We start from the raw sequence: 27,214 nt of genomic DNA, 5'->3' as shown, positions 1-27,214 counted from the left end.
CCGAGCCCCACCTCCACCCAGCTAGCTATAGCTAAATATGTCAATGACTCGCAAATGCCGACACTCTCATCAGAGACGAGCGCCATCCTGGAGGAACCCATAACTTTGGCCGAAATCCAGGAGGCGGGTGACTCCTTGAAGATTGGCAAAGCCCCGGGACCGGACGGCTTCACCGCTCAGTACTAGAAGTCCCTGCTCCCTATTCTAGGTCCACGTATGGTGACACTCTTTAATGCTCTGGGTTCGGGGACTGTTTTCCAAAGGGACACTCTTAGGGCCCATATTGCGGTACTCCAGAAGGAGGGGAAGGACCCGAACCAATGTGGCAGTTATAGGCCCATCTCTCTGCTGAACACGGATTTGAAGATCTTCTCGAAGATCTTAGCCAGGAGACTGACACAGCACATGCAGGACATAATCCACCTGGACCAGGTGGGGTTCATGCCTTATAGGGAGGCCAGGGACAATACCATCAAGGTGCTTAATCTACTTCGGGTGGCACACACTACTAAGACATCATGTGTCTTTGTGAGCACCGATGCCGAGAAGGCATTTGATAGAGTAAGCTGGGAGTATATGTTCTCTGTCCTCCGTCATTTAGGCTTGGGTGCCAGGATGTTGAGTTGGATAGGCAGCTTGTACTCCAACCCCTCAGCTCAAGGGAAGGCTAACGGGGTCCTCTCTGGCGCATTCCCTATCGGGAATGGAACAAGGCAGGGATGCCCGCTGTCCCCCCTTCTTTTTGCCATTTCACTAGAGCCATTCCTTAAACACTGTCAGGTTAAACCCGGACATCTCGGGCCTTGTGGTCGGTGACGCCGGCTACAAGATCTCGGCGTACGCTGACAACCTTCTCTTCTCCTTGACTAACCCCAGAATCTCTCTACCGAACCTGCTCCGAGAATTTAAGATATACAGCGCATTATCCCATCTTAAAATAAACTTCTCGAAGTCAACGGCTATGTGTGTAGCAACCTCTCCCCAAACGCAATGTGACTTACAGAACAACTTTAGTTTTCACTGGACTGACACAGCCCTACCATATCTGGGCACACGACTCCATCCTGATCTGAACCGCACTTTTGACCTCAATTTCCCACCCCTTTTGACGAAGATGAGCAAAATGAGCATACTTCCCAAGTTCATCTACCTTTTTCAAGCACTACCCATTCAGATACCGCCCTCCTTCTTTAAGCAAATCCAAGCCCTTTTTACCAGGTTTGTGTGGGCTCATAAAAAACCCAGATTACGACGATCACAACTGACGCTCCCCAAACATTGCGGGGGTCTGGCACTGCCCGACATCCGCCGATACTACCTAGCCTCACATTTGGGGCGCATACTGGACTGGAGACGAAATGAGTCTACCAAACTGTGGACAAATGTTGAGCAAGCCCAATCCCAAATACCGCTGAAAGGAGCGCTGTGGTGTTATGACGACCTCCCCCCTGACCTGAAAATGCACCCGTTACTGGGGGTTACTTTGAGACACAGTCACCAGATTGCTATTCAGACATCCCTGACGTCGGAGTGCTCCCCACTGTTTCCCATCCTAGGCAATCCAAAATTTACACCGGGTCTACAACCCACGGCTTACTCTACTCTCAGGGAGGGCGGACTTGACTGTGCGGGTGGGTTTGTGGAGGACGGGCGGTGGCCATCCCTATCGAGACTGACCGACCCTGTGGGGACCTTCTGTCTTCCTTTTTGGAAGGCACTGCAACTGCACCATTTCCTACATTCACTTCCCACCCCCCAGGCCTTTGGCCGACAACCAACGACGTTCGAGGACCTGTGCGCGGACGAGGGCCCTCTGACCCACATTCTGTCTCAAACATATTCTATGCTCAATACACCAAAAGAACAGCCACATTTGCCGTGCCTCGCCAACTGGGAGAAGGATTTATTGTGTAAATTCACACCAACGCAGACGCAGCGTATTATCTCATTTGCCCTAAAGTCTTCGCGCTGCACGAAGACGCAGGAAACTAACTTCAAGCTGCTTACACACTGGTATCTAACACCAGCCAGGCTGTAGCGGTGCTTTCCCTCGGCCTCGAATCGGTGCTGGCGCTGTGACGAGGAGGAGGGAACGCTGCTCCATGTTTTGGGAGTTTTGGGGGGAGGTCCGTCGCATCTCCCAGCAATTCACGGAATACATTATACCTGATGACGCGCCATTCTTCCTCCTGCACCATTCCACAATCTCTACTAACATCTACAAAAAGTCGTTATTGCGACATTTGCTCAACGCAGCAAAAGCCTGCGTCCCCTTGCGATGGAAGCAACGAGCTCCCCCAACCGTGACACATTGGCTACGGAAGGTGGAGGAGGTAAAGAAAATGGAGGACTTGGTCCTAACCGCACAGCATAAGCAGGGGGCCCACAAACAGACTTGGGACGTCTGGAATGCCTTCATCTACTCAGGAGAGGGTCAGCGACTGCTGGGGCGATAGCGAGATCTTCCCCTGTTAGGGTCATTCTTGCTTATTCCTTGTCCATGCGCCCTCTGCCAGTCAATTTCATGATTGATTACCACCGCCGTGTCTCAGCCCCATCCCCCCTGTCTGCTCCTTTCTCTTCTCTTGTCTGAACTTTGCCATCTTTTTCCTTCTCTGTCTTCCCCCTCCCAACCCTCCTTCCCCCCCCCCACTTGCCTTCCTTCCCCTCTTGGTACTCCCCAATATGTCCTCTTTGTGGACTCACGCCCACCTCCCTCTGGGGAAAGGGTGGGGATTGGGGAGGGTAGACCCCGGAATCTTATTCTCCAATCGAAGGGTTCTTTCTCCTTCATGCGGTATAAGTGCCATGCTTGTGGGTCCATATAACGTAGGAGATTGTTACTGACAGTTAAGCTGTATCCTGCAATGTACTTACCTTGCATATTTGATTTGATCTGCATTTGTTTTTGTTTTGCTTTTTGTTGATAACTGTTCCACTGTCTGTATTGCGGGGTTCCCTCCCCAGGTTCGGGAGAATAATAATAATAAAAATTAATATTTGAAAAAAAAATGTTCTTCACATTTTGTTTTCTGCTAGACTTCTGTCTTGATATATTTAGGCTAACCATACACATATACAGTAGATGTCTATGATTCAGCCCATGGGCTGAACAAGAGAATTTGCATAGATTGCTCAGTCTGCGCTAAAGAGCATAAATTATGTAAACTCCCCCTGCCGCCTCTTGTATTCTGACTGCTGACAACCACGGCTGTAAGAATACCTGAACAGTGACTTGATTGGACAATAATTTTCCACCCAGGTCTTTTGACAAAGGTTTCTCAAATTTACTTTTGTTGAGCCAGTTGGTGCCAACTGGGCCACCCACGGCTCAAATTTTGGCTGATTCAGCAGCATTTTGTTGCTCCTATGGTGGACTACACATTTTTGACAATTTAACATGGCTGATAAATTCAGCTTAACAATTTAGTATTTTTTATCAGACAATCTCTTTACATATTTAATTAGGTTATAAATTTGTAGTATTTAAATGCAATTTGGTGGTAATACACTCCATTAGCATCAACATATTCAATGCGTGTGTTAATGGTACTTAAATTGTAGTAAAGATTCCAGCATTTTCTTTTCGTTTTCAACAGGTTCTAATATTTGGAGTGGTAGTAGATGAAGTTGGAAGATCTCCTGCTGTTTTGTTATGCTATAAAGCAGGTCACATTGAGGTGGGTGGTCAAAGAATCCAACTGCTTACACCTCATGAGCTTGGCATAAATGCAGACAAAATTCTAAATGGTGTCTTTGTTTCCTAAATTGTTGGAGAAATGCTGATTCTGCACACACTGTGCACACACCGAAGAGTCTGGCTTAGTCCTGACCACAAGGGAGCAAAAGCACCTGGGAGGTAAGGAGCACAGATTAGAGTCACAGTCAATAAGAAGGCTGCGTATGTAGAAAGCAGGGCACTGAAAATCATCTGATGTTTAGAAAGATGATATCATTTTATGCAATATGCTGCTGAGGTTAATCACTATCATTTCCATTACATCAATAAGCGAAGGTGATAGTACGTGAAATAAAAAGGTTATGGCGCTAAACCCTATTAGTGATGAGGTGAGTTAACTTATCAAATCCTAGTGTTTGATTTTTTATATAAAAAGAGAAAGAAAAAGAAAAAAGCTGTTGGTGATACCGTGAAAAAAATATATATCCTAAAGCAATTTTATCCAAAACAAATTGTGTGTGATTAATGTGGAGTCAGCATTCATGTTCCATTATAATAAAAACAAAAAATGAGTATTAAATTATCATATACGTATCAGCCTACTAAAAACATGTAAACCTTCATTAAATGTGCAAATTAGTGGAAATAATGTTAATATTCAACAGTATGTTAGTGTAAAACAGATTGTGCAAACATGTGCAAAAAAATGTACAAAAAAGCAACTAAAGGTCAGAACAACCAAGGATCAGAAATAATTTAACCATAAAATCGCATGAAGTCGCTAAATGTGCGAATAGACAATATTTTCAACCAATAATCGCATGAAGACGCATCTGTGTCCAATATAAGTCCAAAATTAATATTTGGCTTGATAGTGCTGCCTCTTCAGACTATTGTTGTAATTGTTACAAAAAGTCAATGGGGGGTATTTGATTTACTCGTGCAAATAGTGCGGGCTTTCAATTAGAGAACTTCATCCCCGGTGCGCCACTCTGTGCTATAGTATGTGAATGCTCTCACCAGAGTTAATGCCCCTGTGGGGCTGGATGGACCTTCACAATGTAAGCCACTGTGTTGCTCTCTGGCTGCTGCTGGTGCACTGGGTGAAGCTTCGTTGTTCCGTCCGTATGGTATCCAACGTTAATTATATAAGGGAAGACATATCCATAGTGTAATACGTTCTTAACCAAATCGTTCGTTTATTAATATTAAAATCTACTCACATTTTACATTAAAAGCATGTGCATATAGGAAAAACTCCGCCGTTCGTCTCAAACGAGTGCACACAACGTGGCCACGCCCTACGCGTTTCGTCACTACGACGTCCTCTGGAGCGGCCATATTGGTGCACCTTATTGCTTAAATAGGGTGCAGTGCTCCACTACGCCTGCGCTAAAATAACAGCGCCATTTTGGGTGTGGGATGCCCTTACTCTACTGGGGATGAATACCATTACTCCCCCTAGTGTCCTTAGGGAAGACTGATATACTTAGCCTTGGAGCACTGCAGCCTACCCATAAACCATACTCAGTTTAGATGACATTCTTTAGTTTTTCCCATTTAACCGGACGTTTATAATTAAGAGAATAAAAATAAAAATAAAATTAAATGACACTAAAAATACATTAAATAAATGTATGTATAGGAATACATACATAAAATTCACGTATATAAAATTCATACATATATAAAAATTCTTACATAAAAATTCATGCATAAGAAAGGGGGGTATACATTAATACTGAAAAAACGCATAAATTTGTAAAGATTATAAAAATTATAAAAATTATTTAAGAGGTTTTTTAATATTATTTAATTATTTAAGGGGTTTTTTATGTTTAAAAAAGTTTTTTATGCATACTAATATGTGAATGTAAATGGAGAAATTATTCCAAAGGAAAGTTTTCCAAGAGGAAAGTTTTTTTGGGAAGGAATTAAATAAAATAAAATTCTTAAGAAATAGATATATATGGAGGTGCTAAGAAGGTCTGTTTAACATCGTCCTATAGGTGATTGTAGTATTTGTGACTGTATGTTTGATTCCTACAGGGGAACTTTTAGATAATTTAGATCAGTCTTGTTGTAATTCCGACACATCCAATGTATTTTGAATGAATAACATTCGACCTGAACCCGAAGGTGTGGGCCATGTGATGTTAATATTGGGGTAGATAGGTTACTTATATATGTGGTTAGGTCTTATCGGGATCCTGTAGTGTTATGTATGTGTATGGGTAACATTCGACTACGGAATGTTCGTCCAGCATTATCTAATGCTGAGGCAAACAGTTGACTGTTAAAAGTTAGTTAAGAAGCAATTGACTATTAAAAGTTAGTTAAGAAGCAATTGAGGTCTAATTCTATGTTCATTCCCCTTGGCTGGAGGGTATCTAAATTAAAAATCCATTTCGTTTCGTTCCTGGATATTTTGATCGTTTTGTCTTCCCCTCTCCAGTGGCCTCTTATTTTGTCTATTCCGTAGAAAATCATTTGTCCAGGGTCCCGATTGTGGAAATCCCTAAAGTGTTTGGAGACACTGTGTTTCTGGAAGCCTTTTTTGATATTTGCAATATGTTCCCTTATCCTGACTTTTAACTCCCTGGTGGTCCTTCCCACATATTGCTTATGGCAAGGACATTCAATGACGTAAGTGACGTGGGAGCTGTTACAAGTAATCAATTCTTTGATTTTATATTCTTTCCCATTAGAGGTGGAATTAAAAGTAGTTTTCTTCTTTTCTGTCTTTTTACTATTTCTGCATGGGAGGCAATTTCCGCACTTATAGAATCCTTTTAGGGTTTCGGAAATTTTTATTTGTTTTGGTGGGTCCACCACATTTTTTACTAGTTTGTTTCGGAGTGTTGGAGCCCTCCTGTAGATGAACCGTGGTTTGTTCGGCAACATGGCCTGGAGTGAGCTGTCTGCTTGTAAAATCGGCCAGTGTTTTTTGATGATACGCTCTACATCTTTATGTTGTCTGTTATACCCTGTAAGGAACGCGATGTCATGGAGGTTTTGTTTTGGTTTTACTTTCTTGCCTTCAATTAGTTTTTTCCTATCCATATGTTTTACTTCATTTTTTAATTTACGGAGATTTTCTTCTTTATATCCTTTCTTCCTAAACCTTTCGATGACTATATCCGCCTGCTTATCAAAGTCGTCAATTTTGCTACAGTTCCTGTATAGCCGTAGAAGCTGGCCTTTGGGTATGTTCCCTAGCCACCTAGAATGGTGGCAGCTATTTGTGGGGATGTACCCATTGCGATCCGTGGTCTTGAAGAAGGTGCGGGTGCCAAGATTTCCTTCATGTTTGTAAATTTGGAGGTCCAGATAATCTACAGTCTGGGTGTTAAACTTTCCTGTGAATTTGATGTGATATATATTGTCATTGATTTCTCCAAAAAAGTCTTGCAGTTGTTCTACCGTGCCTCCCCATACCAATATAATATCGTCTATATATCGACGGTAAAATTTCAAATTTTGCCTATGCACTCCATAAATTTGTTCTTCCTCCCATCGGTTCAAAAACAAGTTCGCCACACTTGGAGCGTACTTTGCCCCCATTGCCACGCCTTTCGTCTGTGTATAGAAAGTTCCATTGTACCAGAAATAGTTCGAAGTCATTGCCATCCTTAGGCCTTCAATGATGTATCTTATTTGTTCCTGTTTTAAATCCGATAGTCGTTGTAATGCCCACTCGACACTACTGATGCCATCCTCTTGTTTTATATTTGTATATAGCGATTCCACGTCTATTGTCACCAATATGTCACTTTCACTAATGGGGATTCCATTCAAGTCCTCTAGTAATTGCTTACTGTCCCTTAAGTATGACCTTCCTTTTGTCACCAGGGGCTGTAGGAAACCATCCACATATGCCCCCAACCTGGAAAACAAAGAATCGATTCCACTTATTATGGGTCTCCCAGGTGGGTGAGTTTGATTTTTGTGGATCTTAGGGACGTAATAAATAACTGGGGTCTTTGCCGCCTTTGGAAATAGGTATTTCACCTCTTTTTTATTCAAAATGCCTTGGTCTTTGCCTTTTTTGATATATTTCTTAAGTTTAGTTTCATATTCTGATTTCGGGTTTTTCTTCAGCTTTTTGTATGTGTCAGGTATATTCAACAAGTTCTCCATTTCTTTCTCATAGTCTTGTTTATCCAAAATGACAAGGCCGCCTCCCTTGTCTGCGGGTCTGATGATAATCCCCTTTCTCTTTTCAATTGATTTAATGGTGTCCCATATTCCTTTTCCTTTGGTTTTTCTCACCTCTATATTCCTTAGGTCATGTTCGACCATCTTTTTGAAGACCTTAATGTTTTCATCCTGCTGGACTTTGGGATTGAAGGTTGAGTTGTTTCTTAATTGCGAGTGCTGGTAAAATGTGTTAGTATCTTCCTTCGTATGTGGATTCTTGGTTGCAAAGAATTTTTTGATGTTAAGTTTTCTCACAAATCTTTGGAGGTCTATATATGTTTCAAATTTATCTAGTCCCTTATCTGGGGCAAACTTTAAGCCCATGTCCAGCACCCTGAGTTCTTCCTCCGTAAAAACCGCCTTACTTAAATTATAAATGCCCTCCCCTATTGTTCCCTTCTTCTTTTTCTGGAGGCCTCCTCTCTTTCCTCGTATGCGTTTTCTGCTCTTCTGTCTTGTATCCAGTGTGTTTCTTCCCCTCTTTGATTCCGATGATGGCCGTTTCCCCCATAGTTCCTCCTCGTATTGTCTTCTCTGGTCCATCTCGGGTTCCATCCACCATTTCTTCTGGGGGGCCCGTACTGTTGATTCCTTATTGGATATCGAAATGGTCTCCAATCTCTCTGGGGACCATGTCTCATATCTCTCGGGCCTGGTGGTCTGTGTTCCTGTCCCCTGGGAAAAAAATCTCTTTCAAACCTCCGGTTTCTAAATGGGGTGTATTGGGGGTATTCCCTTAGAGGAGAGTATCTGTTGTGATGTCTCGGAATATTTGGTGTATAGGGAGTATGATTCCCCCTATATCTGTCTTGCTCATATTCCCCTACTGTCCTCCCTTCGGGTCTCCTATACCCTGGTGTGTGTGGAATGTCATTTCTTACTGTTCCATCTTGTGTGTGTGTGGGTTGGTTCCACTCCTGTTCTGTGTCTTGGGTTGGGTTTTCCCTGGATTCTTCCATTATGGATAGTTCATTGTCTTCCTCGTTATAGTTGCCCTCTATTTGCCATTTGTAAACCTGCTGGTTTTTGTAATCCAGCACATCCCTCTTGAATTTCTTTTGCTTCTTTTGTTGTATTTCCTTATCATACTTTTTTATGTGTTCTTGTAAGATCTTTTCCCTATCTATATATTCTGCTGTTTCTTTAAATGGTATGAGTTGATCCCTGAGTTGTGATATCTCTGTTTCTATGTTTTTCAATTTATGTTGGCGTCTGATCACTATTTTCTGTAGGAGTGCTCTTTCACTCTGATTGAAAAACTGATACCACTCTTCCATAAGGTGCCTATCGCTTATTGCATCATTTGGGGAGACATCCCATCTTAATCTCCTGGGTGTAATTTGTTCCGCTATATACTTTTCAAGAATGGCCACATCCCACCATACCCTCAATTGCTTCTCAAGGCTATGTTTCAGGTGTTTGAATAAACTATCCAAGTCCTGCTTAATGACCACATGTTCTTGATTAAATACCTCCACAAGGTTTACCATTCTGCTATTAACATATTTAAAAATATCCATTGCTGCAACTTTGAATTAGGGTCCGATAGGTCCCTTATATATAGATGAATAAATAAATAAAGTCGCGCTATGGAAAAAACAAATCTCCTAAGTGATAGAAATATGTGAAATAAATTGAAAATAAAAATATACTGGGTTAGAGCTGCCTGTGCCTGAAGCCCTCACTTCCTTATTGGGGAGGAGAGGGAAATGAAAATGTGAAATAAAAAGGTTATGGCGCTAAACCCTATTAGTGATGAGGTGAGTTAACTTATCAAATCCTAGTGTTTGATTTTTTATATAAAAAGAGAAAGAAAAAGAAAAAAGCTGTTGGTGATACCGTGAAAAAAATATATATCCTAAAGCAATTTTATCCAAAACAAATTGTGTGTGATTAATGTGGAGTCAGCATTCATGTTCCATTATAATAAAAACAAAAAATGAGTATTAAATTATCATATACGTATCAGCCTACTAAAAACATGTAAACCTTCATTAAATGTGCAAATTAGTGGAAATAATGTTAATATTCAACAGTATGTTAGTGTAAAACAGATTGTGCAAACATGTGCAAAAAAATGTACAAAAAAGCAACTAAAGGTCAGAACAACCAAGGATCAGAAATAATTTAACCATAAAATCGCATGAAGTCGCTAAATGTGCGAATAGACAATATTTTCAACCAATAATCGCATGAAGACGCATCTGTGTCCAATATAAGTCCAAAATTAATATTTGGCTTGATAGTGCTGCCTCTTCAGACTATTGTTGTAATTGTTACAAAAAGTCAATGGGGGGTATTTGATTTACTCGTGCAAATAGTGCGGGCTTTCAATTAGAGAACTTCATCCCCGGTGCGCCACTCTGTGCTATAGTATGTGAATGCTCTCACCAGAGTTAATGCCCCTGTGGGGCTGGATGGACCTTCACAATGTAAGCCACTGTGTTGCTCTCTGGCTGCTGCTGGTGCACTGGGTGAAGCTTCGTTGTTCCGTCCGTATGGTATCCAACGTTAATTATATAAGGGAAGACATATCCATAGTGTAATACGTTCTTAACCAAATCGTTCGTTTATTAATATTAAAATCTACTCACATTTTACATTAAAAGCATGTGCATATAGGAAAAACTCCGCCGTTCGTCTCAAACGAGTGCACACAACGTGGCCACGCCCTACGCGTTTCGTCACTACGACGTCCTCTGGAGCGGCCATATTGGTGCACCTTATTGCTTAAATAGGGTGCAGTGCTCCACTACGCCTGCGCTAAAATAACAGCGCCATTTTGGGTGTGGGATGCCCTTACTCTACTGGGGATGAATACCATTACTCCCCCTAGTGTCCTTAGGGAAGACTGATATACTTAGCCTTGGAGCACTGCAGCCTACCCATAAACCATACTCAGTTTAGATGACATTCTTTAGTTTTTCCCATTTAACCGGACGTTTATAATTAAGAGAATAAAAATAAAAATAAAATTAAATGACACTAAAAATACATTAAATAAATGTATGTATAGGAATACATACATAAAATTCACGTATATAAAATTCATACATATATAAAAATTCTTACATAAAAATTCATGCATAAGAAAGGGGGGTATACATTAATACTGAAAAAACGCATAAATTTGTAAAGATTATAAAAATTATAAAAATTATTTAAGAGGTTTTTTAATATTATTTAATTATTTAAGGGGTTTTTTATGTTTAAAAAAGTTTTTTATGCATACTAATATGTGAATGTAAATGGAGAAATTATTCCAAAGGAAAGTTTTCCAAGAGGAAAGTTTTTTTGGGAAGGAATTAAATAAAATAAAATTCTTAAGAAATAGATATATATGGAGGTGCTAAGAAGGTCTGTTTAACATCGTCCTATAGGTGATTGTAGTATTTGTGACTGTATGTTTGATTCCTACAGGGGAACTTTTAGATAATTTAGATCAGTCTTGTTGTAATTCCGACACATCCAATGTATTTTGAATGAATAACATTCGACCTGAACCCGAAGGTGTGGGCCATGTGATGTTAATATTGGGGTAGATAGGTTACTTATATATGTGGTTAGGTCTTATCGGGATCCTGTAGTGTTATGTATGTGTATGGGTAACATTCGACTACGGAATGTTCGTCCAGCATTATCTAATGCTGAGGCAAACAGTTGACTGTTAAAAGTTAGTTAAGAAGCAATTGACTATTAAAAGTTAGTTAAGAAGCAATTGAGGTCTAATTCTATGTTCATTCCCCTTGGCTGGAGGGTATCTAAATTAAAAATCCATTTCGTTTCGTTCCTGGATATTTTGATCGTTTTGTCTTCCCCTCTCCAGTGGCCTCTTATTTTGTCTATTCCGTAGAAAATCATTTGTCCAGGGTCCCGATTGTGGAAATCCCTAAAGTGTTTGGAGACACTGTGTTTCTGGAAGCCTTTTTTGATATTTGCAATATGTTCCCTTATCCTGACTTTTAACTCCCTGGTGGTCCTTCCCACATATTGCTTATGGCAAGGACATTCAATGACGTAAGTGACGTGGGAGCTGTTACAAGTAATCAATTCTTTGATTTTATATTCTTTCCCATTAGAGGTGGAATTAAAAGTAGTTTTCTTCTTTTCTGTCTTTTTACTATTTCTGCATGGGAGGCAATTTCCGCACTTATAGAATCCTTTTAGGGTTTCGGAAATTTTTATTTGTTTTGGTGGGTCCACCACATTTTTTACTAGTTTGTTTCGGAGTGTTGGAGCCCTCCTGTAGATGAACCGTGGTTTGTTCGGCAACATGGCCTGGAGTGAGCTGTCTGCTTGTAAAATCGGCCAGTGTTTTTTGATGATACGCTCTACATCTTTATGTTGTCTGTTATACCCTGTAAGGAACGCGATGTCATGGAGGTTTTGTTTTGGTTTTACTTTCTTGCCTTCAATTAGTTTTTTCCTATCCATATGTTTTACTTCATTTTTTAATTTACGGAGATTTTCTTCTTTATATCCTTTCTTCCTAAACCTTTCGATGACTATATCCGCCTGCTTATCAAAGTCGTCAATTTTGCTACAGTTCCTGTATAGCCGTAGAAGCTGGCCTTTGGGTATGTTCCCTAGCCACCTAGAATGGTGGCAGCTATTTGTGGGGATGTACCCATTGCGATCCGTGGTCTTGAAGAAGGTGCGGGTGCCAAGATTTCCTTCATGTTTGTAAATTTGGAGGTCCAGATAATCTACAGTCTGGGTGTTAAACTTTCCTGTGAATTTGATGTGATATATATTGTCATTGATTTCTCCAAAAAAGTCTTGCAGTTGTTCTACCGTGCCTCCCCATACCAATATAATATCGTCTATATATCGACGGTAAAATTTCAAATTTTGCCTATGCACTCCATAAATTTGTTCTTCCTCCCATCGGTTCAAAAACAAGTTCGCCACACTTGGAGCGTACTTTGCCCCCATTGCCACGCCTTTCGTCTGTGTATAGAAAGTTCCATTGTACCAGAAATAGTTCGAAGTCATTGCCATCCTTAGGCCTTCAATGATGTATCTTATTTGTTCCTGTTTTAAATCCGATAGTCGTTGTAATGCCCACTCGACACTACTGATGCCATCCTCTTGTTTTATATTTGTATATAGCGATTCCACGTCTATTGTCACCAATATGTCACTTTCACTAATGGGGATTCCATTCAAGTCCTCTAGTAATTGCTTACTGTCCCTTAAGTATGACCTTCCTTTTGTCACCAGGGGCTGTAGGAAACCATCCACATATGCCCCCAACCTGGAAAACAAAGAATCGATTCCACTTATTATGGGTCTCCCAGGTGGGTGAGTTTGATTTTTGTGGATCTTAGGGACGTAATAAATAACTGGGGTCTTTGCCGCCTTTGGAAATAGGTATTTCACCTCTTTTTTATTCAAAATGCCTTGGTCTTTGCCTTTTTTGATATATTTCTTAAGTTTAGTTTCATATTCTGATTTCGGGTTTTTCTTCAGCTTTTTGTATGTGTCAGGTATATTCAACAAGTTCTCCATTTCTTTCTCATAGTCTTGTTTATCCAAAATGACAAGGCCGCCTCCCTTGTCTGCGGGTCTGATGATAATCCCCTTTCTCTTTTCAATTGATTTAATGGTGTCCCATATTCCTTTTCCTTTGGTTTTTCTCACCTCTATATTCCTTAGGTCATGTTCGACCATCTTTTTGAAGACCTTAATGTTTTCATCCTGCTGGACTTTGGGATTGAAGGTTGAGTTGTTTCTTAATTGCGAGTGCTGGTAAAATGTGTTAGTATCTTCCTTCGTATGTGGATTCTTGGTTGCAAAGAATTTTTTGATGTTAAGTTTTCTCACAAATCTTTGGAGGTCTATATATGTTTCAAATTTATCTAGTCCCTTATCTGGGGCAAACTTTAAGCCCATGTCCAGCACCCTGAGTTCTTCCTCCGTAAAAACCGCCTTACTTAAATTATAAATGCCCTCCCCTATTGTTCCCTTCTTCTTTTTCTGGAGGCCTCCTCTCTTTCCTCGTATGCGTTTTCTGCTCTTCTGTCTTGTATCCAGTGTGTTTCTTCCCCTCTTTGATTCCGATGATGGCCGTTTCCCCCATAGTTCCTCCTCGTATTGTCTTCTCTGGTCCATCTCGGGTTCCATCCACCATTTCTTCTGGGGGGCCCGTACTGTTGATTCCTTATTGGATATCGAAATGGTCTCCAATCTCTCTGGGGACCATGTCTCATATCTCTCGGGCCTGGTGGTCTGTGTTCCTGTCCCCTGGGAAAAAAATCTCTTTCAAACCTCCGGTTTCTAAATGGGGTGTATTGGGGGTATTCCCTTAGAGGAGAGTATCTGTTGTGATGTCTCGGAATATTTGGTGTATAGGGAGTATGATTCCCCCTATATCTGTCTTGCTCATATTCCCCTACTGTCCTCCCTTCGGGTCTCCTATACCCTGGTGTGTGTGGAATGTCATTTCTTACTGTTCCATCTTGTGTGTGTGTGGGTTGGTTCCACTCCTGTTCTGTGTCTTGGGTTGGGTTTTCCCTGGATTCTTCCATTATGGATAGTTCATTGTCTTCCTCGTTATAGTTGCCCTCTATTTGCCATTTGTAAACCTGCTGGTTTTTGTAATCCAGCACATCCCTCTTGAATTTCTTTTGCTTCTTTTGTTGTATTTCCTTATCATACTTTTTTATGTGTTCTTGTAAGATCTTTTCCCTATCTATATATTCTGCTGTTTCTTTAAATGGTATGAGTTGATCCCTGAGTTGTGATATCTCTGTTTCTATGTTTTTCAATTTATGTTGGCGTCTGATCACTATTTTCTGTAGGAGTGCTCTTTCACTCTGATTGAAAAACTGATACCACTCTTCCATAAGGTGCCTATCGCTTATTGCATCATTTGGGGAGACATCCCATCTTAATCTCCTGGGTGTAATTTGTTCCGCTATATACTTTTCAAGAATGGCCACATCCCACCATACCCTCAATTGCTTCTCAAGGCTATGTTTCAGGTGTTTGAATAAACTATCCAAGTCCTGCTTAATGACCACATGTTCTTGATTAAATACCTCCACAAGGTTTACCATTCTGCTATTAACATATTTAAAAATATCCATTGCTGCAACTTTGAATTAGGGTCCGATAGGTCCCTTATATATAGATGAATAAATAAATAAAGTCGCGCTATGGAAAAAACAAATCTCCTAAGTGATAGAAATATGTGAAATAAATTGAAAATAAAAATATACTGGGTTAGAGCTGCCTGTGCCTGAAGCCCTCACTTCCTTATTGGGGAGGAGAGGGAAATGAAAATGTGAAATAAAAAGGTTATGGCGCTAAACCCTATTAGTGATGAGGTGAGTTAACTTATCAAATCCTAGTGTTTGATTTTTTATATAAAAAGAGAAAGAAAAAGAAAAAAGCTGTTGGTGATACCGTGAAAAAAATATATATCCTAAAGCAATTTTATCCAAAACAAATTGTGTGTGATTAATGTGGAGTCAGCATTCATGTTCCATTATAATAAAAACAAAAAATGAGTATTAAATTATCATATACGTATCAGCCTACTAAAAACATGTAAACCTTCATTAAATGTGCAAATTAGTGGAAATAATGTTAATATTCAACAGTATGTTAGTGTAAAACAGATTGTGCAAACATGTGCAAAAAAATGTACAAAAAAGCAACTAAAGGTCAGAACAACCAAGGATCAGAAATAATTTAACCATAAAATCGCATGAAGTCGCTAAATGTGCGAATAGACAATATTTTCAACCAATAATCGCATGAAGACGCATCTGTGTCCAATATAAGTCCAAAATTAATATTTGGCTTGATAGTGCTGCCTCTTCAGACTATTGTTGTAATTGTTACAAAAAGTCAATGGGGGGTATTTGATTTACTCGTGCAAATAGTGCGGGCTTTCAATTAGAGAACTTCATCCCCGGTGCGCCACTCTGTGCTATAGTATGTGAATGCTCTCACCAGAGTTAATGCCCCTGTGGGGCTGGATGGACCTTCACAATGTAAGCCACTGTGTTGCTCTCTGGCTGCTGCTGGTGCACTGGGTGAAGCTTCGTTGTTCCGTCCGTATGGTATCCAACGTTAATTATATAAGGGAAGACATATCCATAGTGTAATACGTTCTTAACCAAATCGTTCGTTTATTAATATTAAAATCTACTCACATTTTACATTAAAAGCATGTGCATATAGGAAAAACTCCGCCGTTCGTCTCAAACGAGTGCACACAACGTGGCCACGCCCTACGCGTTTCGTCACTACGACGTCCTCTGGAGCGGCCATATTGGTGCACCTTATTGCTTAAATAGGGTGCAGTGCTCCACTACGCCTGCGCTAAAATAACAGCGCCATTTTGGGTGTGGGATGCCCTTACTCTACTGGGGATGAATACCATTACTCCCCCTAGTGTCCTTAGGGAAGACTGATATACTTAGCCTTGGAGCACTGCAGCCTACCCATAAACCATACTCAGTTTTGGTTGAAAATATTGTCTATTCGCACATTTAGCGACTTCATGCGATTTTATGGTTAAATTATTTCTGATCCTTGGTTGTTCTGACCTTTAGTTGCTTTTTTGTACATTTTTTTGCACATGTTTGCACAATCTGTTTTACACTAACATACTGTTGAATATTAACATTATTTCCACTAATTTGCACATTTAATGAAGGTTTACATGTTTTTAGTAGGCTGATACGTATATGATAATTTAATACTCATTTTTTGTTTTTATTATAATGGAACATGAATGCTGACTCCACATTAATCACACACAATTTGTTTTGGATAAAATTGCTTTAGGATATATATTTTTTTCACGGTATCACCAACAGCTTTTTTCTTTTTCTTTCTCTTTTTATATAAAAAATCAAACACTAGGATTTGATAAGTTAACTCACCTCATCACTAATAGGGTTTAGCGCCATAACCTTTTTATTTCACATTTTCATTTCCCTCTCCTCCCCAATAAGGAAGTGAGGGCTTCAGGCACAGGCAGCTCTAACCCAGTATATTTTTATTTTCAATTTATTTCACATATTTCTATCACTTAGGAGATTTGTTTTTTCCATAGCGCGACTTTATTTATTTATTCATCTATATATAAGGGACCTATCGGACCCTAATTCAAAGTTGCAGCAATGGATATTTTTAAATATGTTAATAGCAGAATGGTAAACCTTGTGGAGGTATTTAATCAAGAACATGTGGTCATTAAGCAGGACTTGGATAGTTTATTCAAACACCTGAAACATAGCCTTGAGAAGCAATTGAGGGTATGGTGGGATGTGGCCATTCTTGAAAAGTATATAGCGGAACAAATTACACCCAGGAGATTAAGATGGGATGTCTCCCCAAATGATGCAATAAGCGATAGGCACCTTATGGAAGAGTGGTATCAGTTTTTCAATCAGAGTGAAAGAGCACTCCTACAGAAAATAGTGATCAGACGCCAACATAAATTGAAAAACATAGAAACAGAGATATCACAACTCAGGGATCAACTCATACCATTTAAAGAAACAGCAGAATATATAGATAGGGAAAAGATCTTACAAGAACACATAAAAAAGTATGATAAGGAAATACAACAAAAGAAGCAAAAGAAATTCAAGAGGGATGTGCTGGATTACAAAAACCAGCAGGTTTACAAATGGCAAATAGAGGGCAACTATAACGAGGAAGACAATGAACTATCCATAATGGAAGAATCCAGGGAAAACCCAACCCAAGACACAGAACAGGAGTGGAACCAACCCACACACACACAAGATGGAACAGTAAGAAATGACATTCCACACACACCAGGGTATAGGAGACCCGAAGGGAGGACAGTAGGGGAATATGAGCAAGACAGATATAGGGGGAATCATACTCCCTATACACCAAATATTCCGAGACATCACAACAGATACTCTCCTCTAAGGGAATACCCCCAATACACCCCATTTAGAAACCGGAGGTTTGAAAGAGATTTTTTTCCCAGGGGACAGGAACACAGACCACCAGGCCCGAGAGATATGAGACATGGTCCCCAGAGAGATTGGAGACCATTTCGATATCCAATAAGGAATCAACAGTACGGGCCCCCCAGAAGAAATGGTGGATGGAACCCGAGATGGACCAGAGAAGACAATACGAGGAGGAACTATGGGGGAAACGGCCATCATCGGAATCAAAGAGGGGAAGAAACACACTGGATACAAGACAGAAGAGCAGAAAACGCATACGAGGAAAGAGAGGAGGCCTCCAGAAAAAGAAGAAGGGAACAATAGGGGAGGGCATTTATAATTTAAGTAAGGCGGTTTTTACGGAGGAAGAACTCAGGGTGCTGGACATGGGCTTAAAGTTTGCCCCAGATAAGGGACTAGATAAATTTGAAACATATATAGACCTCCAAAGATTTGTGAGAAAACTTAACATCAAAAAATTCTTTGCAACCAAGAATCCACATACGAAGGAAGATACTAACACATTTTACCAGCACTCGCAATTAAGAAACAACTCAACCTTCAATCCCAAAGTCCAGCAGGATGAAAACATTAAGGTCTTCAAAAAGATGGTCGAACATGACCTAAGGAATATAGAGGTGAGAAAAACCAAAGGAAAAGGAATATGGGACACCATTAAATCAATTGAAAAGAGAAAGGGGATTATCATCAGACCCGCAGACAAGGGAGGCGGCCTTGTCATTTTGGATAAACAAGACTATGAGAAAGAAATGGAGAACTTGTTGAATATACCTGACACATACAAAAAGCTGAAGAAAAACCCGAAATCAGAATATGAAACTAAACTTAAGAAATATATCAAAAAAGGCAAAGACCAAGGCATTTTGAATAAAAAAGAGGTGAAATACCTATTTCCAAAGGCGGCAAAGACCCCAGTTATTTATTACGTCCCTAAGATCCACAAAAATCAAACTCACCCACCTGGGAGACCCATAATAAGTGGAATCGATTCTTTGTTTTCCAGGTTGGGGGCATATGTGGATGGTTTCCTACAGCCCCTGGTGACAAAAGGAAGGTCATACTTAAGGGACAGTAAGCAATTACTAGAGGACTTGAATGGAATCCCCATTAGTGAAAGTGACATATTGGTGACAATAGACGTGGAATCGCTATATACAAATATAAAACAAGAGGATGGCATCAGTAGTGTCGAGTGGGCATTACAACGACTATCGGATTTAAAACAGGAACAAATAAGATACATCATTGAAGGCCTAAGGATGGCAATGACTTCGAACTATTTCTGGTACAATGGAACTTTCTATACACAGACGAAAGGCGTGGCAATGGGGGCAAAGTACGCTCCAAGTGTGGCGAACTTGTTTTTGAACCGATGGGAGGAAGAACAAATTTATGGAGTGCATAGGCAAAATTTGAAATTTTACCGTCGATATATAGACGATATTATATTGGTATGGGGAGGCACGGTAGAACAACTGCAAGACTTTTTTGGAGAAATCAATGACAATATATATCACATCAAATTCACAGGAAAGTTTAACACCCAGACTGTAGATTATCTGGACCTCCAAATTTACAAACATGAAGGAAATCTTGGCACCCGCACCTTCTTCAAGACCACGGATCGCAATGGGTACATCCCCACAAATAGCTGCCACCATTCTAGGTGGCTAGGGAACATACCCAAAGGCCAGCTTCTACGGCTATACAGGAACTGTAGCAAAATTGACGACTTTGATAAGCAGGCGGATATAGTCATCGAAAGGTTTAGGAAGAAAGGATATAAAGAAGAAAATCTCCGTAAATTAAAAAATGAAGTAAAACATATGGATAGGAAAAAACTAATTGAAGGCAAGAAAGTAAAACCAAAACAAAACCTCCATGACATCGCGTTCCTTACAGGGTATAACAGACAACATAAAGATGTAGAGCGTATCATCAAAAAACACTGGCCGATTTTACAAGCAGACAGCTCACTCCAGGCCATGTTGCCGAACAAACCACGGTTCATCTACAGGAGGGCTCCAACACTCCGAAACAAACTAGTAAAAAATGTGGTGGACCCACCAAAACAAATAAAAATTTCCGAAACCCTAAAAGGATTCTATAAGTGCGGAAATTGCCTCCCATGCAGAAATAGTAAAAAGACAGAAAAGAAGAAAACTACTTTTAATTCCACCTCTAATGGGAAAGAATATAAAATCAAAGAATTGATTACTTGTAACAGCTCCCACGTCACTTACGTCATTGAATGTCCTTGCCATAAGCAATATGTGGGAAGGACCACCAGGGAGTTAAAAGTCAGGATAAGGGAACATATTGCAAATATCAAAAAAGGCTTCCAGAAACACAGTGTCTCCAAACACTTTAGGGATTTCCACAATCGGGACCCTGGACAAATGATTTTCTACGGAATAGACAAAATAAGAGGCCACTGGAGAGGGGAAGACAAAACGATCAAAATATCCAGGAACGAAACGAAATGGATTTTTAATTTAGATACCCTCCAGCCAAGGGGAATGAACATAGAATTAGACCTCAATTGCTTCTTAACTAACTTTTAATAGTCAATTGCTTCTTAACTAACTTTTAACAGTCAACTGTTTGCCTCAGCATTAGATAATGCTGGACGAACATTCCGTAGTCGAATGTTACCCATACACATACATAACACTACAGGATCCCGATAAGACCTAACCACATATATAAGTAACCTATCTACCCCAATATTAACATCACATGGCCCACACCTTCGGGTTCAGGTCGAATGTTATTCATTCAAAATACATTGGATGTGTCGGAATTACAACAAGACTGATCTAAATTATCTAAAAGTTCCCCTGTAGGAATCAAACATACAGTCACAAATACTACAATCACCTATAGGACGATGTTAAACAGACCTTCTTAGCACCTCCATATATATCTATTTCTTAAGAATTTTATTTTATTTAATTCCTTCCCAAAAAAACTTTCCTCTTGGAAAACTTTCCTTTGGAATAATTTCTCCATTTACATTCACATATTAGTATGCATAAAAAACTTTTTTAAACATAAAAAACCCCTTAAATAATTAAATAATATTAAAAAACCTCTTAAATAATTTTTATAATTTTTATAATCTTTACAAATTTATGCGTTTTTTCAGTATTAATGTATACCCCCCTTTCTTATGCATGAATTTTTATGTAAGAATTTTTATATATGTATGAATTTTATATACGTGAATTTTATGTATGTATTCCTATACATACATTTATTTAATGTATTTTTAGTGTCATTTAATTTTATTTTTATTTTTATTCTCTTAATTATAAACGTCCGGTTAAATGGGAAAAACTAAAGAATGTCATCTAAACTGAGTATGGTTTATGGGTAGGCTGCAGTGCTCCAAGGCTAAGTATATCAGTCTTCCCTAAGGACACTAGGGGGAGTAATGGTATTCATCCCCAGTAGAGTAAGGGCATCCCACACCCAAAATGGCGCTGTTATTTTAGCGCAGGCGTAGTGGAGCACTGCACCCTATTTAAGCAATAAGGTGCACCAATATGGCCGCTCCAGAGGACGTCGTAGTGACGAAACGCGTAGGGCGTGGCCACGTTGTGTGCACTCGTTTGAGACGAACGGCGGAGTTTTTCCTATATGCACATGCTTTTAATGTAAAATGTGAGTAGATTTTAATATTAATAAACGAACGATTTGGTTAAGAACGTATTACACTATGGATATGTCTTCCCTTATATAATTAACGTTGGATACCATACGGACGGAACAACGAAGCTTCACCCAGTGCACCAGCAGCAGCCAGAGAGCAACACAGTGGCTTACATTGTGAAGGTCCATCCAGCCCCACAGGGGCATTAACTCTGGTGAGAGCATTCACATACTATAGCACAGAGTGGCGCACCGGGGATGAAGTTCTCTAATTGAAAGCCCGCACTATTTGCACGAGTAAATCAAATACCCCCCATTGACTTTTTGTAACAATTACAACAATAGTCTGAAGAGGCAGCACTATCAAGCCAAATATTAATTTTGGACTTATATTGGACACAGATGCGTCTTCATGCAATTATTGGTTGAAAATATTGTCTATTCGCACATTTAGCGACTTCATGCGATTTTATGGTTAAATTATTTCTGATCCTTGGTTGTTCTGACCTTTAGTTGCTTTTTTGTACATTTTTTTGCACATGTTTGCACAATCTGTTTTACACTAACATACTGTTGAATATTAACATTATTTCCACTAATTTGCACATTTAATGAAGGTTTACATGTTTTTAGTAGGCTGATACGTATATGATAATTTAATACTCATTTTTTGTTTTTATTATAATGGAACATGAATGCTGACTCCACATTAATCACACACAATTTGTTTTGGATAAAATTGCTTTAGGATATATATTTTTTTCACGGTATCACCAACAGCTTTTTTCTTTTTCTTTCTCTTTTTATATAAAAAATCAAACACTAGGATTTGATAAGTTAACTCACCTCATCACTAATAGGGTTTAGCGCCATAACCTTTTTATTTCACATTTTCATTTCCCTCTCCTCCCCAATAAGGAAGTGAGGGCTTCAGGCACAGGCAGCTCTAACCCAGTATATTTTTATTTTCAATTTATTTCACATATTTCTATCACTTAGGAGATTTGTTTTTTCCATAGCGCGACTTTATTTATTTATTCAAGGTGATAGTACAACTGCAGTATATGTACGATTGTACACTAGAGCCTTGGTTAAAAGGCATATTTATGTGCAATAACCTGTGGCAACAATTCAAGCATGACCGTAACAGGTCATCATTACTCTTGTCTAAATAAGTCGTTTACAGATGGAATAATTATGAATCATCCCTTCTAGAAATAGACTGTCATACTTTCATAGAGGATATTCATCCATACTATATCAAATAATAAGGTTGATGGTCTGGCCGCACCAGGAATATAGTATTAGGCGCCATTCACACTTTTAAATGGGGCGGTTTGTGATTACCCGTGGGAGACTCATCGGGCATGCATGCAAATAGGTGTGGAGAGGAAGCTTCATTGAAAGCACCTGTATCTATTTGGCAGGTGTTCACATTTATTCACTCATGTGTGGGTGATCGGCCTTGGACACAGACAGCATTCAGGACCCATTGGTTCCATAAGCAATTTAAATAGAAAGAAAATATGCAAGGGGTCTTCAAAAAGTTTCCGCATTTTATTATTTTTGGTGGAAATGGTGAGGGTGGGAGAGTAGTAATTGGTTGTGTCTGAGTGTCATGTGACTAGTGTGTCTAGCAATCTGGCTGACCTTGCAGTTTAGTATAAGAGTTGCAATTTCTATAGCCACTCTGATGAGATATGGCCCTTGCAGTATATTAAAAAGGAATTCTGCTCCCCCCCCCCCAAAAAAAAAAAATAATTAAGTCAGCAGCTACAAATACTGTAGCTGTTGACTTTTAATATTAGGACACTTACCTGTCCATCGATCCCACAATGTCAGCACCCCAGCTGATTTTCCAATCAGCTCTCTGGTGCTGCCACTGCCATTCTTGGTAAGGGAAACTGACAGTAAAGCCTTTCGGCTTTACAGCTAGTCCCCTACTGCCCATGCGTGAAGTGTGCGGCGCTTTCTAACTGGCCTGGCAGCAAAGGAAGGTGGAGGGGTGCCAAGGTCACTGCGCTGCAGTCTGTGCAAATTCGCACCGGAGCCACAGCGGAGATATGTGAACCGGGTCCATAGAGAGCCTGTCAAAATCTCCTGCTATTGCAAATTGGATGCAATGGTATGAATCCTTAAAACACCTTAAAGTTTTAATGAAAGGTGCCCTTGATACATGATCGTGCTATCTTCTCAGAAAATGTAACTCATTATAACTGTAAAGTTTATTAGTTTATGCCTTCTGTTTTTTCATTACTCTGTTTTTTGTATAGACTTTACAAAAGTTGTGGATCCTCCACTGCATAATTTTCCTTCCTGCTTACATACTGTGCACTGTTTTTCCCTTCTTTTGTGTAAAAATTTCAATAAAATATTGAAAACAAAGAGTTGTCATTTGTTTTTTAAATTCTTCATAAAAAAAGAATTCAAAAAATTGTGCAGAAACTTTTTGAAGAACCCTCATACTTTTGGAGTTCACATTCACTGCAACAATATCTCCCTTTTTTTTTTTATAGTAACAGGGATGGAGGATTGGCCACTTTAGTACCACTTTCAGAACTGAACAACTATACACAGCTCTTACTTTATTCCTCTATTTGTTGCAGGGGAGATACACCAAGGCTCCATTCATACTTATACAACTTCAAAGTTGCGTCGACTTTGGAGTGCAACTTGGGTGCAACTTTGATGCAACTTTGGATGGGTGCAACTTGGATATGACTTTGGCTTGTACCAGTAATAATGAACAATTGTTGCATTGTATAACATTCAGGTATGACTTTTCATGAAACTTTTGAGGGTTAACATTGAAGTCTGTGGTCTTCAAGTTGCATGAAAGTCAGACCAAAGTAGTGTATGAACTACTTTGAAGTTGCTGCAACTGAATGTGAATGGTTATTATTGAAAAACAGGGGGAACGACTTGTCATGCGACTTTGATGTCCAAAGTTGCATGACATGTCACACAAGTGTGAATGGAGCCTAAACACTGGTATTTGTGGTTGTGTATATGCATGTTTTACAATGGGAGCAGCTGCATAAGAAAATACTATTTCTATGATATTTAGGCTCGATTCACACTGGAACCGGCTGCGGATCGCACAGGAGTGCTGTACGTCCCTGTTTCCCGTTTCGGGGACAAATCAGGGCCGAATCTATGCCTGAATTTGGCCCTGAAACGGAGCCAAAGAGTTCATTTTGTAACATTCATTCTATGTTTATATGGTATAGTATATAAAGAAATGAATGATCACAAATGTTAAATACTTAGGAGCATTATATTTTTCAGATGTTCATGGTGGCAGCATGGATGGTATCAGCATTAAGGGGATTTATACCCTGAACTTGCCATCATGGAGAGGCGATTTCGATACCATCCTGCTGCAAAAGGAAAAAATTTGCATATTTTGGGTGCCTAGTTTTTGTATGTTTTTTGTTTTTCTGTGCAATAAATATTTTTGCTGTTATAAAGCAACGTGGTCTGCCCATGACTTCTTTTCAGGGGGCTTGTCTTTCTTCACCCTGTATTATTAGATGGTTTAACCACATTGAGGTTATTCCACGAAACTAATATACATTTTCAGATTGGAGAATTGTTGAGAAAAAAACCCATAAAGAAATGAAAAATATTGTCATGACATCACCGAGAAGACCACAAAGAGAGCATGATTTCATTTTTGGCAGCATCTCTATGTAACATACAAGTCTTGCGCGGAGCAATACTTGGATAGGTTGGCATCACAATGTAGAGAACACGTGACATATAATTCGCTCCCTACTGTTGAACATTCTATTTGACTTTACTATCACAGTAGTTGTACATCAGGTTTTGATAAAAACTGGCAGATACACAAAAGAAGGGGAAAGAGCATACTTTTTTCGGTCATTTATTTTCACATACTTTACGAGCAGTGTTAATTTGTCTACATTTTTATTTATTGCATGTAAATATTTTGAGATGGTAGAAAATCCTCAATTCTACATGGAGTAGTTTAAGCTGGCTTAAGAAAACTGAGCTACAAATGGCCTTATCCATTAAAAAAATTCTTATCCTTAAGGTCTAATTATTTTCTTTAAACATCAATCAGAATCCATGAGCTAATTAGAAATGTTTGTTATTGGTTACTGCACTTACAAAATTACTTTTTAAAATTATTAAAATTTATTGACCAAGGTAGAACAGTTCTAGGGCACACCTGTGGCTGAGAGTGAAGCTTTACAAACACCTAGATTATATAGAACCCCTGAGCAAAAAATAATATAAGAAAAATATATATAAGAAAAAAGTGGCTGAGCCTACCTTCTAGAAGAGAATTACTGACATGTATTTAAAGTACCTCTCATTCATTATTACAATTGAACTTATTTCTGAAAAACGTGTTTGTATAGCAAGCTGACAGAATTGATATATCATAATTTCCCAGCGATCTTCAAGAAGTTGAGTCTGGGTTTTCGTATATATATATATATATATATATATATATATATATATATATATATATATATATATATATATATATATATATATAAAATCATATATCGTCTTTTGTGTTACTGTGTGATCTGTGCCAAATATTCTACTTACCTTACAGAATAAATTAGGAAATTCCATGTATTACTGGAAAGAAAAATCTTCATATCAAATTTTCACAAAATCCATCACCCTCAGTGTATGTAGCAAGCCCTTCCAAAATATAAAAGACCAGGCTAAAATAAATAATGCGCCTGAAAAAACTGTATTTGTGAAAGATAGCCATGCCTGTTAATGATCTTTTTTGTCACTCTGTCATGTTCATGAACTTTTAACTTGAAAAAGACCTTGACATTATGTTGGGACTATTTGTCACTTAGTAACAAACTTAAAAGATACTGCTCCAGGCAAAATAGCAGTGGTCAAGGTCATAGGCAAATGACCATCAGGATGAGGTTCCTGAATGCAAAAGTCAGTTTTAAATTAACAAACGAATCCTGCATTTCATCAGCATTCCAATGATCCGCACAACCAAAATTTAACAGAACGGTTATAGTAACAATATTACTTACATTTAAGCATTAACTTCAGGAAGGTATAAAAACATCGGTCTTTATTTATTTTTGATTATTCCGATGAAGTTCCTCTTTAAAAATCCTTTATTTTATTTTTTTAACTGCAGCAAATGTAAGTACACACTGATATCAGCCTCCTGCAACCCCCTGCATGGAAGGACCTGGATTGAAGGAAGGGAAGGGTCAGTATGAAGACAGTTAGCAGTCAGCATATTGGCAGGAGGGGACAGCAGTTTAAAGTTGGGTAAACACAAATTATTTTTACAATAGATTTCTGCACCCAAACAAGCAAGGTGGATACAGGAACCCCACCACCACCAAAACATTATAATCTGATATTGGGGACCCCCCGATGTCAGAATACACTGATTAGTGCTGCAGCCACTGATCAAATGAAAAATTTCCAGCTGGTCCATTCGACACAAGCAGATCTTACAATCAACTTCTATCTAACATGGAGGGCTACACACAGATTTAAATTTGGCTGGTCCTTGCTGAACCGTCTGAATTTTGATCTGTGTGCACCTAGCTTAAGCTAAGTGGTGACTCCTCATTGTATGGCTGCTGCTCTATCACTGTCCAGTTATCAGACAGAGATAGTACGTTTAATAAATCAAGCAGGACCAATGTAACTAGGTAAAAATATCCATACCTACATTACACAT

General features: G+C 39.2%; 1 protein-coding gene across 1 annotated transcript in view; it reads right to left on the bottom strand.

Moving 5' to 3' along the window:
• The window catches only part of TFRC (transferrin receptor), a gene marked incomplete in the record, with an annotated part of 151,954 nt that extends 125,784 nt beyond the window's left edge, over nt 1–26,170 (bottom strand). The window contains 1 exon segment of the mRNA XM_077487593.1: nt 26,089–26,170. Coding sequence (XP_077343719.1) covers nt 26,089–26,141 — 53 coding nt within the window.
• Between the last annotated feature and the right edge of the window lie 1,044 nt (nt 26,171–27,214).

This window comes from Lithobates pipiens, unplaced genomic scaffold, assembly GCF_037356315.1.
Source record: "Lithobates pipiens isolate NorthernLeopardFrog02 unplaced genomic scaffold, aLitPip1_a1.2 Scaffold_18, whole genome shotgun sequence".
Lineage (NCBI taxonomy): Eukaryota > Metazoa > Chordata > Amphibia > Anura > Ranidae > Lithobates > Lithobates pipiens.
This window is presented reverse-complemented; position numbering and strand designations above follow the sequence as displayed.